At 43.0% G+C, this 20,526-nt stretch overlaps 1 protein-coding gene across 1 annotated transcript in view; it reads left to right on the top strand.

Moving 5' to 3' along the window:
- The first annotated feature begins 399 nt into the window (after positions 1-399).
- PIK3CG (phosphatidylinositol-4,5-bisphosphate 3-kinase catalytic subunit gamma) overlaps positions 400-20,526 on the top strand; it is a 33,919-nt gene continuing 13,792 nt past the window's right edge. The window contains exons 1-10 of the mRNA XM_065883669.1: positions 400-467; positions 2,550-4,556; positions 7,649-7,714; positions 7,827-8,052; positions 9,543-9,646; positions 12,175-12,321; positions 13,711-13,801; positions 14,727-14,857; positions 15,837-15,948; positions 17,159-17,316. Coding sequence (XP_065739741.1) covers positions 2,562-4,556; positions 7,649-7,714; positions 7,827-8,052; positions 9,543-9,646; positions 12,175-12,321; positions 13,711-13,801; positions 14,727-14,857; positions 15,837-15,948; positions 17,159-17,316 — 3,030 coding nt within the window. The 5' untranslated portion in view covers positions 400-467; positions 2,550-2,561. The remainder of the gene's footprint in view (positions 468-2,549; positions 4,557-7,648; positions 7,715-7,826; positions 8,053-9,542; positions 9,647-12,174; positions 12,322-13,710; positions 13,802-14,726; positions 14,858-15,836; positions 15,949-17,158; positions 17,317-20,526) is intronic.

Genomic DNA, 20,526 nt, shown 5'->3' with positions numbered 1-20,526 from the left:
ATATAAGTAAAAATCTTCCCACCGGGCTGTTTCTCTAATATTGTGGCTATGAGGCCTTTCCTTCTACCGTGAACCAGCCAGAAAGACATTTCGTGTGTTTGTGTCTCATGAATGTATTTTTGATTTAGCTCTACATCATTTTAATTCATTTCCACTCTCACACTTTTTACGAAATTAGTTCGAAGAGTAAAAAATATATAGTCAACTTAGCTCACGTTCGTGCTGGGCTGTGTGTGCTTTAACAGGAAATGCATTTCTGACACTTTTTAAATGAGCAATCACACGTATAATCAACTTGGTTAAAACTTCCTTCCTGGTAACTGCAACACTTCCTCTGCATCTGGATATGAAGGGAGACCCAGAAAAGCGGAAGAGTTTAGAAGCACACTGGGTAGGTTTGAATTTGTTTTGTTTTCAGAAATTAAACAAATGATCCTTCAACATCATCACCTCCGCCGCTTTATCAGGTATTGCTTCCTTCTATTTTTTGCCCTTTGTTGGGTCTGACTCGGCATAGTGACACTTCCTTCTCAGCCAGAAGATTTGTATCTGGAACTGTTGTCGTTCATCTGATGATACTGCCACTGAATGTCTGTTTCATTGTCTAGTCCAACCCTTGTGTGTGGATATCCACAAGGTTCCGGCAATAGCTTTGCAGGTGCATCGGCCCTTTTTTGTTTTTGTTTGGGAGGAAGAGGGAGGGCACGGGGGGCTGTGTCAGCAGCCTTCACGTTCTCACAAGTGCACTCTTCACGATTAGTGTACTGAACAGTGTTTCTAATATCTTCTCGTAAAAGGAGAAAGCTTCACAGCCTCAACCATGAAGGAAAGCAGTGAGTATTGAGTCAGCCAGTTTTCTTCTGCACCTCGTATCTCGTAAGTCTATTTGATGTCATGGAGGCAGAAGTGATTGCTGTGTACTTGCATGTTGCCTAAATTTGGACCTATTTTATTTCAAGTTAGTGCCAATATTCACATAACTTACAGTTCTCTTCTTTGTTATTCTGTAAAGTAGCAAAAGAGCAAATAGTGAAGGTCTTAAGCTGTAAGAGCCAGTCCTTTGGGACAGTTGATTTCATGTATTTACTAAGTGTAACTTCATAATATTTTAAGAGCGGGACTACTGACTTTAAAAGTAAGTTTAAGCCGAGTACAGAAGTTTGGATCTAATGAAACCTGCCTTTTTTACCCTTTAATCAAACTCTCCTTTCTGGTATGTGTCAAATGCTCCACTATTTCTTAAGGGAAATAAGTACTTAAGAGTGTCACTAACTTTAGTCCTTTAAGAAGTAAATAATATTTTCTGAAACATTAATTTTTGTTTCACTAGTTGATTCTTATTTAGAACATCTTACAAAATATTAAAGGATACTAAATAGTAAAGTCAAAATACCTTATTCATATCTCAATTTTAAGATGTTTAGCATTTCAATCATTATTTGAAGAGTTTCTTACTACAGTAAGTCACATTTATACTTAAATGCTTTGTGAAGGTACAGTGGATAAATTGTTGAGAATAAATTGGTGAATTCTCGTTATAGAGATGAAAATGTTAGAGCAAAAAGAAGTTAAATAATCGATTGGGGCCCAAAAGCAGGTCCTTCCTTCCATCTTGTGGCTTCTCCAGAGGCAGATGGGATGAACTAGTACAAAGTTAAAATTACCTGAATGTTCATATCTGGAGAGTACAGCCCTGGGGACTCCCCTAAGATGCTGCCCTAACGGAGCAGTGACAGCCACGATGCTTACACATTTCATGATTCACAGTTTTAAATATCTGCAAATGTTCTTGAGTGCAACTTCACCAATTCTGATCTTTCTGAGTTTTATCAATGAAATGACTACCTCTCCTAACAAGAAAGAAAAAAATGAAAAGAAAACAAAAACAGGAAGTTGACCAGGGAGCAGATACCTGATCAGAAAGTTTGAAAAGGGACTGTGAGGCCAGTTGGGTAAGGTGTCTGGGTCCCCTAGGAGACAAATGAGACCAAACAAAGAGGAAATAAGTCAAAGGCCTCTTTTCAGAGGGGGGTTTTCAGCACCTCACATTGCACCTTATAAACCAGGACGTGATCCTTTAACTGGATAATCTGACTCATCCATGCAATTCAGTATGCTCAACAACAGTTACCACTTAGAACTATCACAGTAGGTCAGACACAGTGCTAGATCGGTGCTTTGCCTCTCTCTTTTAAAATTCAATTTTCAAACGAAATGAAAGCAGAGAGAAAGATTAATGAATCCCCATCTACCCATGGCCCATACTCAACAAGTATATTACCTTATTTAACTGTCACCTTACTTACCCCTCTGAGGTACTGCTAACGCCATTTGACAGATAGGAGACAGGCTCAGAGATTATTTAAAGGGCTCATCCCCCAGATTCTAAGTGTCGGGGGCCAGGATTCCCGGGCCCCGACTCCAGAGCCCCGGTATCCTCGCGCGCGCATCCTTGTCATTCGTCTACCTTCTCCTTCTGCCAGCTCGCGGGAAACCGTAAAGGGCAAGTGCCTGCCCTGTGACCGAGCCCCCTGTTTCTCTGCTCCCAGGTCGCAGAGGGCATGGAGCTGGAGACCCATGAACAGCACGTGGTGCTGAGAGAGGACAACCGCCGCAGGCGCCGGAGGATGAAGCCGCGCAGCGTGGCGGCCAGCCTGTCCTCCATGGAGCTCATCCCCATTGAGTTCGTGCTGCCCACCAGCCAGCGCAACACCAAGACCCCCGAAACGGCGCTGCTGCACGTGGCTGGCCACGGCAACGTGGAGCAGATGAAGGCCCAGGTGTGGCTGCGCGCGCTGGAGACCAGCGTGGCCGCCGACTTCTACCACCGGCTCAGCCCCGACCACTTCCTCCTGCTCTACCAGAAGAAGGGGCAGTGGTACGAGATCTACGACAAGTACCAGGTGGTGCAGACCCTGGACTGCCTGCGCTACTGGAAGGTGCTGCACCGGAGCCCCGGGCAGATCCACGTGGTGCAGAGGCTCGCGCCCTCGGAGGAGACGCTGGCCTTCCAGCGCCAGCTCACGGCCCTCATTGGCTACGACGTCACCGACGTCAGCAACGTGCACGACGACGAGCTGGAGTTCACGCGCCGCCGCCTGGTGACCCCGCGCGTGGCCGAGGTGGCCGGCCGCGACACCAAGCTCTACGCCATGCACCCCTGGGTGACGTCCAAGCCCCTCCCCGAGTGCCTGCTGAAGAAGATCACCAACAACTACATCTTCATTGTCATTCATCGCAGCACCACCAGCCAGACCATCAAGGTCTCAGCCGATGACACCCCGGGCACCATCCTCCAGAGCTTCTTTACCAAGATGGCCAAGAAGAAGTCCCTGATGGATATCCCTGAAAGCCAGAACGAACAGGACTTTGTGCTGCGTGTCTGTGGCCGGGATGAGTACCTGGTGGGTGAGACGCCCATCAGAAACTTCCAGTGGGTGAGGCAGTGCCTCAAGAACGGGGAAGAGATTCACCTGGTGCTTGACACTCCGCCAGACCCAGCCCTGGACGAGGTGAGGAAGGAAGAGTGGCCGCTGGTGGACGACTGCACGGGAGTCACCGGCTACCACGAGCAGCTGACCATCCATGGGAAGGACCACGAGAGCGTGTTCACCGTGTCCCTGTGGGACTGTGACCACAAGTTCAGGGTAAAAATCAGAGGCATCGATATCCCCGTCCTGCCCCGGAACGCGGACCTCACGGTTTTTGTGGAGGCGAACATCCAGTATGGGCAGCAGGTCCTCTGCCAAAGGAGAACCAGCCCCAAACCCTTCACGGAGGAGGTGCTGTGGAATGTGTGGCTTGAGTTCAGTATCAAGATCAAAGACTTACCCAAAGGGGCTCTGCTGAACCTCCAGATCTACTGCGGCAAAGCTCCAGCTCTGTCTGGTAAGGCCTCTGCTGAGACTCCCAGTCCCGAGTCCAGGGGCAAAGCTCAGCTTCTGTATTACGTGAACCTGCTGCTCATAGACCACCGGTTCCTCCTGCGCCACGGGGAGTACGTGCTCCACATGTGGCAGTTATCCGGGAAGGCGGAAGACCATGGCAGCATCAATGCTGACAAGCTCACGTCTGCCACCAACCCGGACAAGGAGAACTCAATGTCCATCTCCATTCTTCTGGACAATTACTGTCACCCCATAGCCTTGCCTAAGCATCGGCCCACCCCTGACCCGGAAGGGGACCGGGTTCGAGCAGAAATGCCCAATCAGCTTCGGAAGCAACTAGAGGCGATCATAGCCACCGATCCACTTAACCCTCTCACAGCCGAAGACAAAGAGTTGCTCTGGCATTTCAGATATGAAAGTCTGAAGGATCCCAAAGCGTATCCTAAGCTCTTTAGCTCAGTGAAATGGGGACAGCAAGAAATTGTGGCCAAAACATATCAACTGTTAGCCAGAAGGGAGGTCTGGGATCAAAGTGCTTTGGATGTTGGATTAACAATGCAACTCCTGGACTGCAGCTTTTCGGATGAAAACGTAAGAGCCATTGCCGTTCAGAAACTGGAGAGCTTGGAAGACGATGACGTGCTACATTACCTGCTGCAGCTGGTCCAGGTAGGGGGATGCACTCATCTCAAGGGATTTATCTGCATATGCACAGGTGCCCCATTCAGCTGTCTTCCGATGCCCCTTGTCCAGAGAGTCACGATCAGTCAAAGGAGATCTAATGAAACTACCTCAAAAAGTAGTAAGCTGTCCCACTTACTTTTTTACTGTCTTTGAGGGCTTGTTGACAAGCATTTTGAGGACATTAATATTTCTGCTTTTTAGGAGAACCGTTCCTGTGGGAATACTTTGTTGTCATTTACTGTATCAATGATAGACTTGACTTATCGAATGCTCCCTTGTGCCAAGGCTGCAGGTGATCTACATGCTTTTCGTGTATTATCACATTTAACTCTCCCAACGACGACGATAGAGGTCAAGTTAATATTTGCATTTTATATATCAGGAAACTGAGGCACAGAGAGGCTAAGTAATGTGCCCAAGGTCACATACTTTGAAAGTCAAATTCAAACCCAGGAGGTCTGACTCCTGGCCCTGCTCTTTTCACTGCGTCCCAATATCTGGCGTCAACCCAGCAGTGTCAGGATAGTGTGTCCTAGAGGAAAAACGTCATACTCTCTGATTGTATTTGTCACAATTCATAGAGTAACATCTCATATCCGCATGGGACCTTGAAAGCCCCTCTCTTTAGATAGGTCTGGTACTGTGTGTCCACTGCTCTCCACATGCCTTTCCCTGGGGTCCAGAGAGGCTAAATCATTTGCTAAACCCTCGACTAAATCAAGGGTCTCCTTAGGACGTTAAAGAAAGGAGGAAGAGCTCTCTTGCTCACGATAGCCATTCTCAAACTATATTGCACTGCTTGACAAGGAAGAGGGAGGAAAGGACTTGGAAGGGAATTCAGTTTTAGAGAGCAGAAGTGTTCATTCATGAATTCAACAGCACAGACCGAATGCTTCCTCAGTTCTGGTTGCTGGATATAGAGCAGTGATCAAAGCAGGGCTGGACTCTGCCCTAGTGCAGCTTGTGGTGCATGAAGACTGACACCAAATGAGTACGCATACAGGCAGATATTGAGTAACACGTTGTGACAGACACTTTGGGGAAAAGCTACAGAGTGTTATGAGAAAAGAGTCAGGGGTTCTGGGGACGCTTGCTTGAGACTGAGGAAGCCAGGGACAGTTCTGAGTAGGTGATGTTTGATCCGAGACGGTTTGGATTAGCCAGGCTGACTGGTGGACACCAAACTGTCTAATCATTATCTATATTCATAGGAAGTTTCTGAAGTTTTCTGATGCGAATTTTGGATACTCTCAACTTTGAATCTTCACCTTCCCATTAGGCAGATACTTGAAACATTGTATTTGGCCTTTGCTTTCATCTATCAAATATAATCGATATTTTTATCTTCCATGAGTTCAGAGGCTGGCATAAACGCTACTGAAAATTTTAGAAAAATCAAAGTCTCCTCAGTTTTCTAGCTCTCCATGACAAAAAGAACAGAAAACAAATTTGCATGAGATCTGTTCCAAGTCCCAAGGCGATCGTGAATTATTTGCCATTGTCGTCTTCACAAGTAAACTTCGCAGAGTTGGAAAATAAATAGTGCTCTTCTTGGAAATGTTTAAATGAAAGAGGTCAATAAGTAATATTAACATTGAATCTGTGGTCCTAAATTTGAAGAAGTAGTCATTTGTAAAACTATTTGAGCCACTGCAGATATGGCCAAATGACTCATTCATTCCTAATTAAAATGGTCTCCTGGTTGAGATCTTCATCATCTTTACAGAAGTGAAACACAAAGAATGTCAGAAAGACTCACGTTTGGGTTAGAAACTTAGCATTTCTGAAGTGACTACTGGTGGCTAAATAGCCACAGTTTCAGAATTAAGATCTTAGCTGCAGCTACTATGGCACCAATGAGAGCACACCTCACCTTTGAAAGCGTGGGGATAACTGAACTATTATCCAGTTAGCATTGCTCTGATCATTTCCAAACTGAAAAACCAGAGTAAGGATTGGAGATCATACCCAAAAGCCCCCTGGCCCCAAAACATAAAGTGGAATGGGAATATCTCTTATTTCTTAGGAAAAAAGGATAGACCGTATCTATTTATAAAGGAGATACTCTGAGATATTTAATTTTAAACCTCTCTTTATGCTTATACATGACATCTACCCTATAATTTTATATGTGCATGTCTAATAATCAAGTTTTGTTAGTCTTACTGCTTTTAAAATGATGAACTATTGCAGACTTGCAGAAAAGTAGAGAATGGGGTAACAAATATCCATGCACCCACCAGAATTGAATTATTTTTTATGTTTTATTTTTAACTGGCTAGGCTGCAGCGGGCAGGGGCAGGGGGTGGGGGGCGAGCTTGGGGAAGCCACCCACCTGGGCCCTGTTTTCGGTCCAGCCCCTGTTTTTCACTTGTCATTGGTTCCTTTTCCTCAGTCACAGAGCTGCCACCTATGTGAATATCTCTGTTATTAGCCAAGTGATGTGAAAACTACTAAACACTGCTGAACCTGAGGAACCAGATAAAACAAGAGATTTTCAGACAAATAGCCCTGTATGCACTGCATCATGGCAGGGAGTAATGACCAGTTGCAGTAAGAACCTGGGAGGCAGCACAGCGACTTGCCAGTGAGAGGCCAACCACACAACTCGAGCAGAAGAGAAGCTATAGGAGTTTTAGGATCTCCACATCTAACAAACATTTCTCTCCCTGCATGTACAATATCCCCACTGTCTATTTTCTTTCCAACAACCTTTCTTCCCTTCCACCTTTATAGATGTGTTATAGCCGTCTCCATCTTTCCCTTCTATCTTTCCAACAAATCAGGTAAGCCTTCATGGGAACAAAAGCCCTCACCTCTTCATCTCTGAAGTCATCAAAAGCACGTGATTGTGAGTCAGGAGTTCTGGCTTCTAATCCTGGTCCTTCCGCAAGTGGTTCACCCTGGCCCAAACTGTCCTTGAAAAGAAAGGATTGAACTTAAGTGACTGCTCAGATTCTCATCGCCCTATCCATACAAACCCACTAAGGCAGAGCACCAGTTTTTCTCCCTTTGCTGTTTCCTGATTAATCAATGGAGAATGCAATCCCACAAATGCCAATGTGTTCTTCCTTTAGGCTGTGAAATTTGAACCGTACCATGACAGTGCCCTTGCCAGATTTCTGCTGAAGCGTGGTTTAAGAGTAAGTACTTCCATTTTGATAAGAGCGTGACATTTAGAAAGTTACAGAGAATTGGCTGATAGATCTAGAGCGTTAGTCATAATAATGGCAACCTTCTTGTTTTCACCCTCAGAACAAAAGAATTGGTCACTTCTTATTTTGGTTCTTGAGAAGTGAGATCGCCCAGTCCAGACACTACCAGCAGAGGTTTGCAGTGATCCTGGAAGCCTATCTGAGGGGCTGTGGCACGGCCATGCTACACGACTTCACCCAGCAAGTCCAAGTAATTGACATGTTACAGAAGGTGACCATGGATGTTAAATCGCTCTCTGCAGAAAAGTATGACGTCAGTTCCCAAGGTACGGTGGCTCTGTTCTCTTGGTTCTCTTTCCAAATGCCTTTGTCTCCAAATGCCATCGTTCCCGTGATCCTTCTTCCTGCTGGAACGCAAGTCGCACCTTCCTCAAGGTAGCCAAGAATACATTTTTTAATCTTCTGTCTTCACGGAGTAAGCAAATTTGAAGTTCCCCCTTTATGTGTTAATATTTTTTAAAACTACATATATATTTTAATGATGAATGCATGATAATAGATGTTAAACTCTTTGAAAACTTAAAACAGCATTACGCAGATGTAAGATGTAGTTTTTAAGAGCAACTATGCGCACACACAAAAAAAGATTAGTTATTTCCAAATATCCTTTCTTCCCCATCTTTCAATACATGCATCTAATTTTCAAGTCCTCAGTCTTTTAAGGTAATGAATTATTGAGAAGTTATTTTAATTTCTTTGTGTATATGTATACATATACATCATATATAGTTATATGTACATATATATTTTTTTATATATGTACTTCCTATAAAAACATATATATCACCTCCTCTGTGTTCCAATGTTGTCTTCTTATCCCTAAGAAATCCTGTCCCTCAGCCCCTGCTTTAGGAAAGTTAATCACTCTTTTTCTGTATTCCCATAGGTTTTGGTTGTTACTACATTAAATTAAAGCCATTAACACATCTTTCTGGTCTATTAAACTGTATGAGCCTTGAAGCTAGGAATTATCTCTTATTCACGTTTGTATATCTCGATCCACCACTAGGGCTCATAATGGACACTCACAAACATACTCAGCGAGTATTTTAAACTTCTGAATATTCTGACTTGCCATTTTTGCCTTGAATCTTTTCCAATAAACCAATAACGGTCTCTTCTAAAAATAATAATGGTAATAATAATCTTGCTTTATTTTTATTGTAAGAAAGAAAGAGCAACATTTGTACCAGCCTCCAGTCTGTCTGGTACCCAGGCAGTAATTTTTTTTTTAACATCTTTATTGGGAATAGGCAGTAATTTTTCATTTATGTATTTTGCCTTCACAGTTTTGAGACTATCACATTGCCTCCACACAACCCAACTTCCTCTTCTGAAAAGAATTTCCCAAACCCTAACCGAATTCCATTTAATATGGTCTTCCAATACCTGTTTCCCAAATCAGATGGCAGTTTAAAGCTTCACACGTTGGAAAGAAAACTACAGTAATTCCTTACCATTATCCATAAAGCAGCCTTCTCCCTCTGAATGTCTGGGTATCCCATATATATTCAGATATTTCTGTCCCCGGTTGTAATGTGTGTACGTGGCTATGTTGCTCCCAGGAAGCCTGACTTATCCTGCCACCCTCAATGGTTAGTTCCTCAAAGACAGAAACCTACCCCCTCTTCTTCTGTTCCTCACCCTACCAAATATATAGAATGTTGTCAATACCTGAGGCCTCAGGAAATGTTAAGAGATGATATTGGTGATTTCTTGAGCTCATGTAACTCTTGTGTGCGTTTGACAATTACAGTTATTTCCCAACTTAAGCAAAAGCTTGAAATCCTACAGAATTTGAATCTCCCCCAAAGCTTCAGAGTTCCGTATGACCCTGGACTGAAAGCAGGAGCCCTGGTGGTAGGTATCACGTTGATGTCTCTCCCTGGTCTTTATGTCTTGATGATGGCTCTGCCTGCTTTACTGGGCCTAGTGCATAAAAGCTGACGTTTATAGAGAGACAGGGAAGGTGGAAAGTCCCCAGATGGGCTTCCATCAAGCCCTTCCCTAATCGCTAGATACTAAAAACCTCAACACCAGGCAATCTTCCATCCATTTTGTTTTAAATCAGCTTTCTTGAGAAACCATTTGTATACAATAAAATGTATTCGTTGCAAGTGTACAGTTCAAGGAGTTTTGCCAAACGTATACAACCATGTAACCATCACCACAATCAAGATATAGAATATTTCCATAGAAATTTATAGAAAAGATTCTTTCATATCCCTTTGCAGTTAGTCCTTTCCTCCTTCCATCCTCCATCCCGGATGACAGATCTGTCTTCTATCGTGTAATTTTGCCCTTTCTAGAATGTCATGAAGTGGAATCATACAGCATGTAGTTTTTGTATATGGATACTTTTACTTAGCATAAGGCTCTGAAGATCCATCCATGTTGCTGTGTGTCTCGGTGATCTGTCCCTTTTTATGACTGAGTAATATTCCCTTATATGGTTATACCACAATTTGTTTTCCATTCACCTTTTGAGTAAATATTTAACAGTGAGATAGTTGGGTCAGATGGGACGTGTGTGTTTATAAGATACTGCCAAACTGGTTTTCCATTTTGTAATGGCAACCGTGCCATTTTATATTCCCACCACAATGTGTGCAAGTTCCGATTGTTCCACATCCTAGAGAACACTTGTTATCATCAGTCTTCTTAATTTTAGCCATTCAAATGGGTATGAAGTGGTACTTCACTGTTGTTTTTATTTGCGTTTCCCTAGTGATGCTGAGCATCTTTTCATGTGCTTTTGATAAGTTTCCATCTTCTTTTGAGAAGTTTCTATTCATATCTTCCATTCACTTTTAATTTAGGTTACCACCTTCTTCTTATTTATGAGTTATTTATATATTCTGGATTTATATATTTATGAGTTATTTATATATTCTGGATTCTTCTTATTTATGAGTTATTTATATATTCTGGATACAAATCCTTTATCAGGTATATAGTTTACAAATATTTTCTCCCAGTCTGTGGCAGAAGGTTTTAATTCTGATTAAGTCCAATTTGTCACTTTTTCTTTTATACTTCATGAATTTCGTGGCCTAAGAAATATTTGCTTCATCCAGTAACCAGGGGTGAACCTCCACCTCCTCCACCAAGGGGTATTTGGTAACGTCCAGAGACATTTTTTGTTTTTGTTTTTGTTTTTGTTTTTTGTGGTACGCGGGCCTCTCACGGTTGCAGCCTCTCCCGTTGCGGAGCACAGGCTCCGGACGCGCAGGCTCAGCGGCCACGGCTCACAGGCCCAGCCGCTCCGCGGCATGTGGGATCCTCCCGGACCGGGGCACGAACCCGTGTCCCCTGCATCGGCAGGCGGCCTCTCAACCGCTGCGCCACCAGGGAAGCCCGAGAGACATTTTTGATTGTTACAACTAGGAGAATGCTACTAGCATCCAGTGGGTAGAGACCAGGGATGCTGCTAAATATCCTACGTTACACAGGACAGTCCCCGCTGCAACAAAAAATTATCCAGCCCCAAATGTCAGCAGTGCCAAAGTTGAGAAACACTGCCTAATTCAATGTAGCAAATATTTTTTCCTAGAAGTTTTAATCTCACATTTAAGTCTCTGATCCATGTTTAATTTTATATACAATTAGCAGTAAACTCGCTCTCTAGCAAAAGCTCACACTATCCACTGTCCTTTTGAAGTTAGAAATTGGTAGGAATAATGATATATTAATACAGCTTCAAATTGTGTTTGTTTTATTTTTTAAAGACCACGTCACATTTTTGATCCTTGGTGAATTCACTTTTGGCTAAAACTCCTAAGATTTTCTCTTTTTGAATGAGTGGCTGCTAAACCACCTTTCTCCCACCTTGAATTTATTTCGACGTATGGGGGTTTGGGGGAGGGGACAGGCATTGTGCCGGAGTGCTAGAGTCTCCTCTATTGCTGTTAAATTTCATCTTGTTACATTTGGCCTGGAATTAGACTGCATCTGATTTTCGACAACCATTTTTAGACACTATGGTAGCAATAGAACTCTTTTTTTTTTTTCAAACTAATTCTTAGAGGGAGGCCAGATATGTATAGACAAATAACAGCACAATTGCTCCTTGTTAGAGGGGACAAGAGTCCTACGGGAGGGGGGTATACAGAGGATGGGATATGCCACACCTCTTAGGCACCTCCACAGATGCTTAGGGTTCCTTGCAACACACCTTGAGAACCACTGGTTTAAGTGTTGTAACTTGCTCTCACTAGCATTTTTGGATTTGGTGAAAATGCCTTCTGCATTTTTACCCAAATCATTGAAAATCCTTTTGCAACTGGGACTTTGTCCTAGATGTTTACAGAGATGCTTTTCAAGAGGGTGTGCATCTCCACAATGTGTCTTCAATTGTGTGTGGGAAACATGTGGCTGTCTTCTTACAGATTGAAAGATGTAAAGTGATGGCCTCCAAGAAAAAGCCCCTGTGGCTTGAGTTTAAATGTGCCGACCCTACAGCTCTGTCAAATGAAACAATTGGAATTATCTTTAAACACGGCGACGATCTGCGCCAGGACATGCTGATTTTACAGGTGTGCTGCCGTTAAGGATTTTTTTTTTCAGCTATCTGAAACAAGAATTCTGTACTAAATCTAAAGAAATGCCTTCTACTGACCCTGTTCCATTCTCCTATTTTGTATGATGAACAGTGATCAAAGGTGACGTAATAGAGTTTTCACTAGGGGAATATAGCCGTGGACCATTAGATAGGAAATCTAGTGAGCCCCACAGTTCTGTCCATTCCTGAGGAGATGCATACCCAGCATTCCCAAATAGCCAGATACACTTCCCTCCCCTAACCTCTTTCTTACACAATGCATTCCTAGTGCGGCAACATGGAATAGAAACCTATTTTACCCCCAGGTATCCACTTTATTCATATCCACAGACATAGCCACACACTCTCAGATGCTCTCCTTAGATACATCACCTTTGGTACACATCCACATACACAAACTGAAGTGAATGATGTGATAGGAAGGAGGGAGAAGGTGAACAGGTAGGTGACTGGAGAATTCATGCAGTTACGTAACAAGGGTGAACAGATTACTAGAACGGAAGACGGATGGTGAAGGTATCGATGCTGATCATTTTCATATTATCTAACATAAACTTCAGCTTTGCAGATTTGTAAAGTAATATTCTCTATACCCTAGTTTAATACTGTAGAAGTAACACCATTTCTAATATTTCATGTGATTTATTTAAAATAGGCAAACCATGGAATCTAAAATATGATACAAATGAACTTATTTACAAAACAGAAATAGACTCACAGACATAGAGAACAAACTTACGGTTACCAAAGGGGGGATAAATGAGGAGTTTGGGATTAACAGATACACACTGCTATATATAAAATAGATTAACAACAAGGACCTACTGTACAGCACAGGGAATTCTACTCAATATCTTGTAATAACCTATAACGGAAAAGAATCTGAAAAAGAATGGGAAAAGTAATCATACCCACACTAGAGGGTTAATAAAAAGGATCAACATAAAACAGTCCTCGGTGAATGTCAGCTATCATTATCATCGCCGTTACTGTTGCCTTGGTTGTAGCCCAAGAGTGCCTTATGGATAAAAATGTGTAAAGATGTGAGAGTGGAACTTTTTCTATTGTGGTAAAATACACATAACTAGGAACATTTGAATAATAGATAAATCATGACTAAAACCTACCCCCAGAGAAATCCAACTATTCTCTTCCCCAAGGTGCCTCTCAGGGACTGAAATTAACAGGCTCCCGAGGAAGGGAAACATTAGAGTACCAGGTTGATAAATAAAAGTACACTTGTTACTTACATATTTTATGTTCACTTCAATATTTTGTGTTACCAGAGAAGACTGTTGTTGTTTTTAACAGAGAAGAATAATACATATTTATGATGGAAACGTTTTTGTGTTTTGATGCCCAGATTCTACGAATCATGGAGTCCATTTGGGAGACTGAATCTTTGGATCTGTGCCTCCTGCCATATGGTTGCATTTCAACTGGCGACAAAATAGGTACGTGGGGACCTCAGAAGATGAATATACTGCTCATCTCATTTTAAAAGACCGCCATCCCATGGGACTTCCCTGGCAGTCCAGTGGTTAAGACTCTGCACTTCCACTGCAGGGGCCACAGGTTCGATCCCTGGTTGAGGAACTAAGATCCCGCATGCCAAGCGGCCATCATCCCTTCAGTGTAGGCATTTAATAACAGAAAATTTACAATCATTATCCATATTAAAAGGAAGAAGATGTTCCCAGGCTGATGCATGTAACTCAGTTTAATACGGACATGTTGAAAATATATGAATGCGTGATTCAACTCCTTGTGACTGGCTGTACATGGAGGTGATTTTAGTGAGAACTTGTTCCTTCCTCTTTACTTCTCCACCGCTAAATTTTCACTCGTTTCATTGCACAGTAAACTTCTCTCTCACAAATAACATTTAAAAGTAGATGGAAAGATCTGTCACTTGTTTCACCATCCCAGACTTTACATTATCAAAGCTATTACATACTCTCCTCTTAGGTGCTTTTACAGACATTTCACATTTTAATTTCAGTCAAACAGATTTTTTAGTCAAGTTTCCAACTTGAGAAGTAGAGAACATCATTCCCATTTGACCCTGAAATTTAAAAACGGAAAAGACAAAGGTTGCCAAGGGAAGAAGGATGTGTTTGGCACATTAATGCTTTTGCTTATTCAAAACCAACCCTTTCCTCTTTTCATTCAGGGATAGTGAAAGCAGGTCCCACACAACTTCCCTATCCGCCTCCTTTTCTTTCTCTTCCTCCTAAGAAAACCACCAGCACGAACGTGGAAAATAACCCTGTGGTTAAGAAAGCTCTCTGCCCTCCACTCAACAAAGACACAGCCATTCCTCCTCTGGGTCAGGCACTCAGCCCCAGTTCACATCAGACTCTGTGCATCTTCCCGCAGGAATGATCGAGATCGTGAAAGACGCCACGACGATCGCCAAAATTCAGCAAAGCACAGTGGGCAACACGGGCGCCTTTAAAGATGAAGTGCTGAATCACTGGCTCAAAGAGAAATGCCCTATTGAAGAAAAGGTGGGCTCCTGCTTCTCCCTACTCTGAAGGCTCCTGACAAGTTATCATGATACAGCAGAATAATGACATGTTTTTAAGGGGTCTACCAGTGCCATGCCTCCTGACTCACTGGTGAAGCACCTTCCTCCTGAGCTCCTTGGGGTTTAAGCAATTTCCCCTGGTGACACAGCAGATCTGTGCAAAACAGAGGTGCTCACTCAGACCTCGCTGAGCATTTGCTTCTCCTTTGATTATCAGGCCTGCTTTGCATAAAATTTGGTTCTGTGAAATAACTTGTTAGCATTTTTTATGACCATCTATTTCTGTCGTTCAGCAGAAAAATTTAGTTACCACAGATAAACTCTTTACTACCTGGAAACACTACAGACCCTAAAAAGTAATTTATAATTTACCACTGCACCCTAATTTAAATGGTAAATTATGGATGCTCAAAATGTCACTTCCATTCCTCGGAAGTACATCCGCTGAGTCCTTCACAAGCTGTTCAGCTGCTGGTTAAAATTCTGTTGTAGAGGATTAGCACTTCTCATTTGCGTGGGTAGCAGTCTTTCGGGGAGGAAATATAATTAGTAGCATTTATTAGTCTGTTAAAATGTGGATTTGTGAACCCATGCGTACTTTTAAGTGGTCACAAGCAAAACATATGTTCACCAACGAAGGAGGAATCATTACAGGTTCTGTACTGGCATTGGCAAACGATGCATGGAAAGGCAGTGAACCCTTTGATTAAAGTACTGTTGTCCTTTGACTGTCGTTTCCTCCTCATGCTACTGTGATTCATTGTATCTTCACCTAAAATGTAAGTAGAGCAATGAGAAAGTTGGCTCCTAATAGATAGAACATTAATGATATCAGGTACCACTAACTTGCTCTCTGAAGATGATTCCCAGAACAGTGTCTTTTTGGGAGTTCTTTGTAATAGATTCACGCTGCTCTTTGTAGCTGGGACACAACTAATATTTGGTTGCATTTTAACTAGTTTCAGGCAGCGGTGGAGAGATTCGTTTATTCCTGTGCTGGTTACTGTGTGGCAACCTTTGTTCTTGGAATAGGTGACAGACACAATGACAATATTATGATCTCAGAGACAGGTGAGTTTATTTTTTATAGAGTAATGTTTTTTGATTGTGGTAAAATATGCATAACATAAAAGTTACCATTTTAACCAGTTTTAAGTGTGTACTCTAGTGGCATGAACTGCGCTCACACTGTTGTACAACCATCACCACCATCCACCTTCAGAACTTTTTCATCTTCCCCAATGGGACCTCTGTACCCATTAAACACTAACCCCCCCATCCCTGCCTTCCCCAGCACAGAGTAATTTTTAAATGGAGCTCAAGGTTGGAGCAAAGATCTAGAGGTCATTATTGTATAGGGACACAGAGGCTGTGACCACCCTACGGAGGAGCCAGGAGTGAGTAACAGAAGAAGATGCAGCAAAGGAGAATTAAGAAGGACAAGCCAGACAGGAGCTAGAAAGCTAGGAAGGTGGACGTGGTCAACAGTGTCAGACGGTGCAGAGAAGCAACTAACAGAGTCACCTTTTCTTGATACCCTTCAATCTGAAATGCCGTGCCTTCCACACCTACTGCTCCTCGCTGGGTCACTGTCCATTCTGACAGTGGTCAGTATTGGCTGCATACCATGACATTTTCCTCTAAGAAATCTGGACCAATTTAAGAGTAGAGTCTGGAAAAAACACCATATCGGGGTAAATCGCTAACTCCCTGTGGGAATCAAGAGATAATGCATTTATGGATCATTCGTATGATAGAGAGCTCTGTAAATGAGAAGAGAGGAAGGGAATTGTGGTGGTGATGGTGACAGTGGTAGAAATTGACCCGAAGGAGATTCAAAATGATTTATTTCTAGCCTGCTACTCAAAAATAAAAGGTGACTGCCCCTCCCCCAAACAGAGCGAAACATCAGTCTCTCCTGAGTTACAGAAAGAGCCTAAGAGAGTCTTGGGCATAATGATGACATATAAGCCAGAGAGTTTTGGTTTATATTTGTAAGAATAATTCTCAGACAAGAATTCTTTTAATGGTGTTTGGCTGTCATTGAAAGAACGCCAGAAGGATACCAAAACTACGCTTGTTTCGAAGAGTGCTTTGTGGCTACTACTACACACACCTGCTAAGACAAAATACATCACAAGCTAAGAGTAAAAATAGCTCTCTCACCCAAGATAGCTCATTTTCAGGCAACTTCAAAATATTTCAAGAAATGAACAAACCAGGGTGTTGTTTGCAAGTGCTGAGGCCAGTATAATGACGTCAGACATTTTCTTCTCTTAAGGAAATCTGTTCCATATCGACTTTGGGCACATTCTTGGGAATTACAAAAGTTTCCTGGGCATTAATAAAGAGAGAGTGCCATTTGTGCTAACTCCAGACTTCCTGTTTGTGATGGGGACTTCTGGAAAGAAGACGAGTCGACACTTCCAGAAATTTCAGGTAATTGGCCTTCCTCTTGACCACCTACTGGGAACATCAACCAGATGGTGCCTGCAGCCCTCACCTCTGCCCACCTGCTTCGGGTGTGACCCCCCACCCCCAGTCACCTCTGTTCCTTCCCCAAGTGCAAAATGATGCTTCTCAGTAAGCCCCTCTCCTAAAACCAGACAGCAAATAGAAGAATTCCATAATCAGTGAGACTGGCAAATATAGAACAGCAGGATGACACAGCCCTGAAGGACAGGGCTTTAAGGAAGAGCTCCTGGCAGGCAGGTTTAGCCTTTGAATATTTACCTAATCAAGACGTTGCCTAGAAGATGCAAATTTTACATATATTTTTCAGGACTCGCCAATGATGGCGAGCTTCTCTTGATTTTTGCTCCAGGTGTGTATTTATCAGTTACTAACACAGGAAATGCTTGCTTGTCTCTTGTTGTAGAGGAGGGTCCCTTCTCTCATTTGAAACGTCGTCGGCTCAACTACAGGTTGTCCTGAGAGCCCTGGCTTGTCCCACCTCACCTGTCCACCAGCTCCTCCACGGGTCTCCCAGCTCCCTGGGTGGGGGGCGTCCACATTCGGCTTTCTCTTTCTGTTCCTTCCTGGTCTGCGTTCACTTTTGACTATCAAATGGTATTTCAAATACCCAAGGAGTAAAATGTTCACTGTTGCAAATTTAATAACTGTGAATGAACGTAACTCAGAAAAGTCGTCATTGCTACTGCAATATACCTATTTTAGAGCCATATGAACACAAAACAGATCAGTAGAGGCAACAAGTGATTACTTTATATGCACATTTGTCTCAGGCTCCCTTTAAATAGCCCCCTCCCTTAGCACCTCTGAAACATGGTTTGATTTGTACCAGCATTTTAGGACTGACTCTTCCTCCTGCGTGTCTACTTGAGGACCACGTTAACCTTGAGAGATGACATGCGCCTTGACCTTCAGTGGAACAGGAACTGGGATGTATTGTTTTGAAACCTGTCTGTGCTTGTTTGTTCTCCTGGCTGATTTTCGATGTGGCGGTTACCAGACTTCCCCTCTCACAGCTCCAGGGGTGGTTGTCAGAGAAACTGAGATCTCTGTGGCCAGATGGTCTTAGGATTTTTAGTGTGTTTTTCTGCGTAAACTCAACTGAGTTTCAGACTATTTCCAGGGATTTGACACATTTCAGTCCTGTGTTTCTTGAAGGCTAAAAGTCACACATTGTGACAATTTCCTGGAAGAGAAAAATGGTTACATACACACACACACACACACACACACACACACACACACACACAAACAAACCTGGAAGAGTTTTACCATTTAAAGGGGAGGTGGGAAATACTAAATTCTCCTCTCATGGAGGTGGGGTTCATCTCCTTTGAACAAACACAGCAGCAATAGTGCCATTTAAACATTCAGGCAGACACGAGGTCTTTTTGGCCAGTGGTTTTCTCCAGAACGACTGCCCATCTGTCCTGTTGTTGACAACATTCCCATAGACCCTATAGTACCCACGTCACTCCTAAAATCCCAGCAGTACTTCTCCTGTAGTCTTTTTTGTTGTCATTTTAAGTTTCAAAATATTCTTTAATGAAAAGATTGGGGTTTGGGGAGGCCCCCCAGAGGTTGCCTCCCCATCTGGGCAGCTTCCGCCCAAAGCAACAACTCTTTGCAGGGAGTCTGTCCTCTCCGTCTGGGAGCATTTCTCCATCCTTTTTGTGACCAAAGCTTGTTTCTTTAGCATTTAGAACCTCTTTCACTAAAGCAACATCTAGGCAGCATGTGTACTGCCAAAAACACACCTTGGTAAATTTTATTGTACTTATATATGTCTGTGTTTTGCAGTGTTGGCATACTCTTTGACTGAATGTACGGACTTTAGCCTGAAACACAGATCAGCCCGGCACTGTAGTTGAAAGGATGGGCTTCAGAGCAGATCAGCTTGAGCTTGAATCCTGGCTCTGCTGCTTAAGCGCTATGGGTGTGATGCAAATTGCTTATCCTTTCAGAACCTTGGTTTCCTCATCTGTGCAGTGGGAATTCTAAGGCCCACCGCATGTGGGGTTTTTTTTTTAGGGATTTTTTAATGTGAAATATGTAGAAAGCTTGGCCTAGTGCCTAGTCCGCAACAGGAACTCTATCAACAGAGCTGCCATTGTCATATCCATCACAGGGGGTCCTCAAACTTTGAAAATCTTTAGGTTGAGAAGCCCTCTATGAAATGAGACCTCAAGCAGATCTGTAATACATAAAACACAACAAAGTAGCATTGTTCCCGTTGAAGAGCAAGTGAGGGGTTCAGGCTCTGTCTCCCCCACCTGCCCCTTATCTGCTGGTCTCCAAGCCTTTCCCACCCTCCTCAGTCACATCAGGAAAAAGGCTGAACACATATACATATATGTGTACAATGCTACATCTGCAGAACTTCTAAAGTTTCTAGCTTGACAAAGATGAGCAGCGAGTTTTTTCATCTTTTGACTCAGATCTGCTGACGGTTTTTTGTTTTTTGTGTTTTTTTTACATCCTACTAAGCCTTCCAGAAGATATTCTGTTTCTTCGTCTTGTGCTCTCTTTTTGAGATGAAGTCCTTCAAGGTCAGGGAGCACGTCTCTCAACTCTCTAAATAGCATCCCAGGATCTTGTATAACAAAGCTGCCATTTCTAGGTAGGCTGGAAGATGTTGTTTGCATGAAAGGTATCCTCGTTTCCAGCAAATCGCTAATTTTGCATTGATAAGGTTCATGAACGCACGCAGCACATTTGAATCACCTGTTGGGAAGGGTGGAGAAGAGATGGCCCACTTTTTGTTGAGCATGAGGGGAGCCTTCTCCACAAAGACTTAAAAACCTACCCAGCTCATGGTAAGAGGACAGCGTCAGGGGAACTGAAACAGGAAAGTGTGACTCTGTCCCGCCTCCCTCCTCTTTCCAAGGTAGCTGGTTTAGCCTAGGACCAGATTCATGAGCTATTTCTAAAGAGGGCAGAGTTCACAAACAAGCCATAATAAGACAACGAGACATAAAAGCAAAGCCTACTATTTGAACCCAAGATTATCTGTTTGCCTTTGGAGCGGCATCCTGTACACAGGGTGCTAAACAGACAGATCGCAACGATGATGATTTTGATAAATCAATTCTCTATAGAAAAAATCTCTCCCTTACTAAAGAGAGAAAAAATTAAACAACGGTTTTCCCACTGGTAACGTATTTTAGAACCACTTTA

Source organism: Phocoena phocoena, chromosome 9, assembly GCF_963924675.1.
Source record: "Phocoena phocoena chromosome 9, mPhoPho1.1, whole genome shotgun sequence".
NCBI classification, from domain to species: Eukaryota; Metazoa; Chordata; class Mammalia; order Artiodactyla; family Phocoenidae; genus Phocoena; species Phocoena phocoena.
The sequence above is the reverse complement of the archived record's forward strand: the minus strand, read 5'-3'. Positions and strand labels throughout refer to the sequence as shown.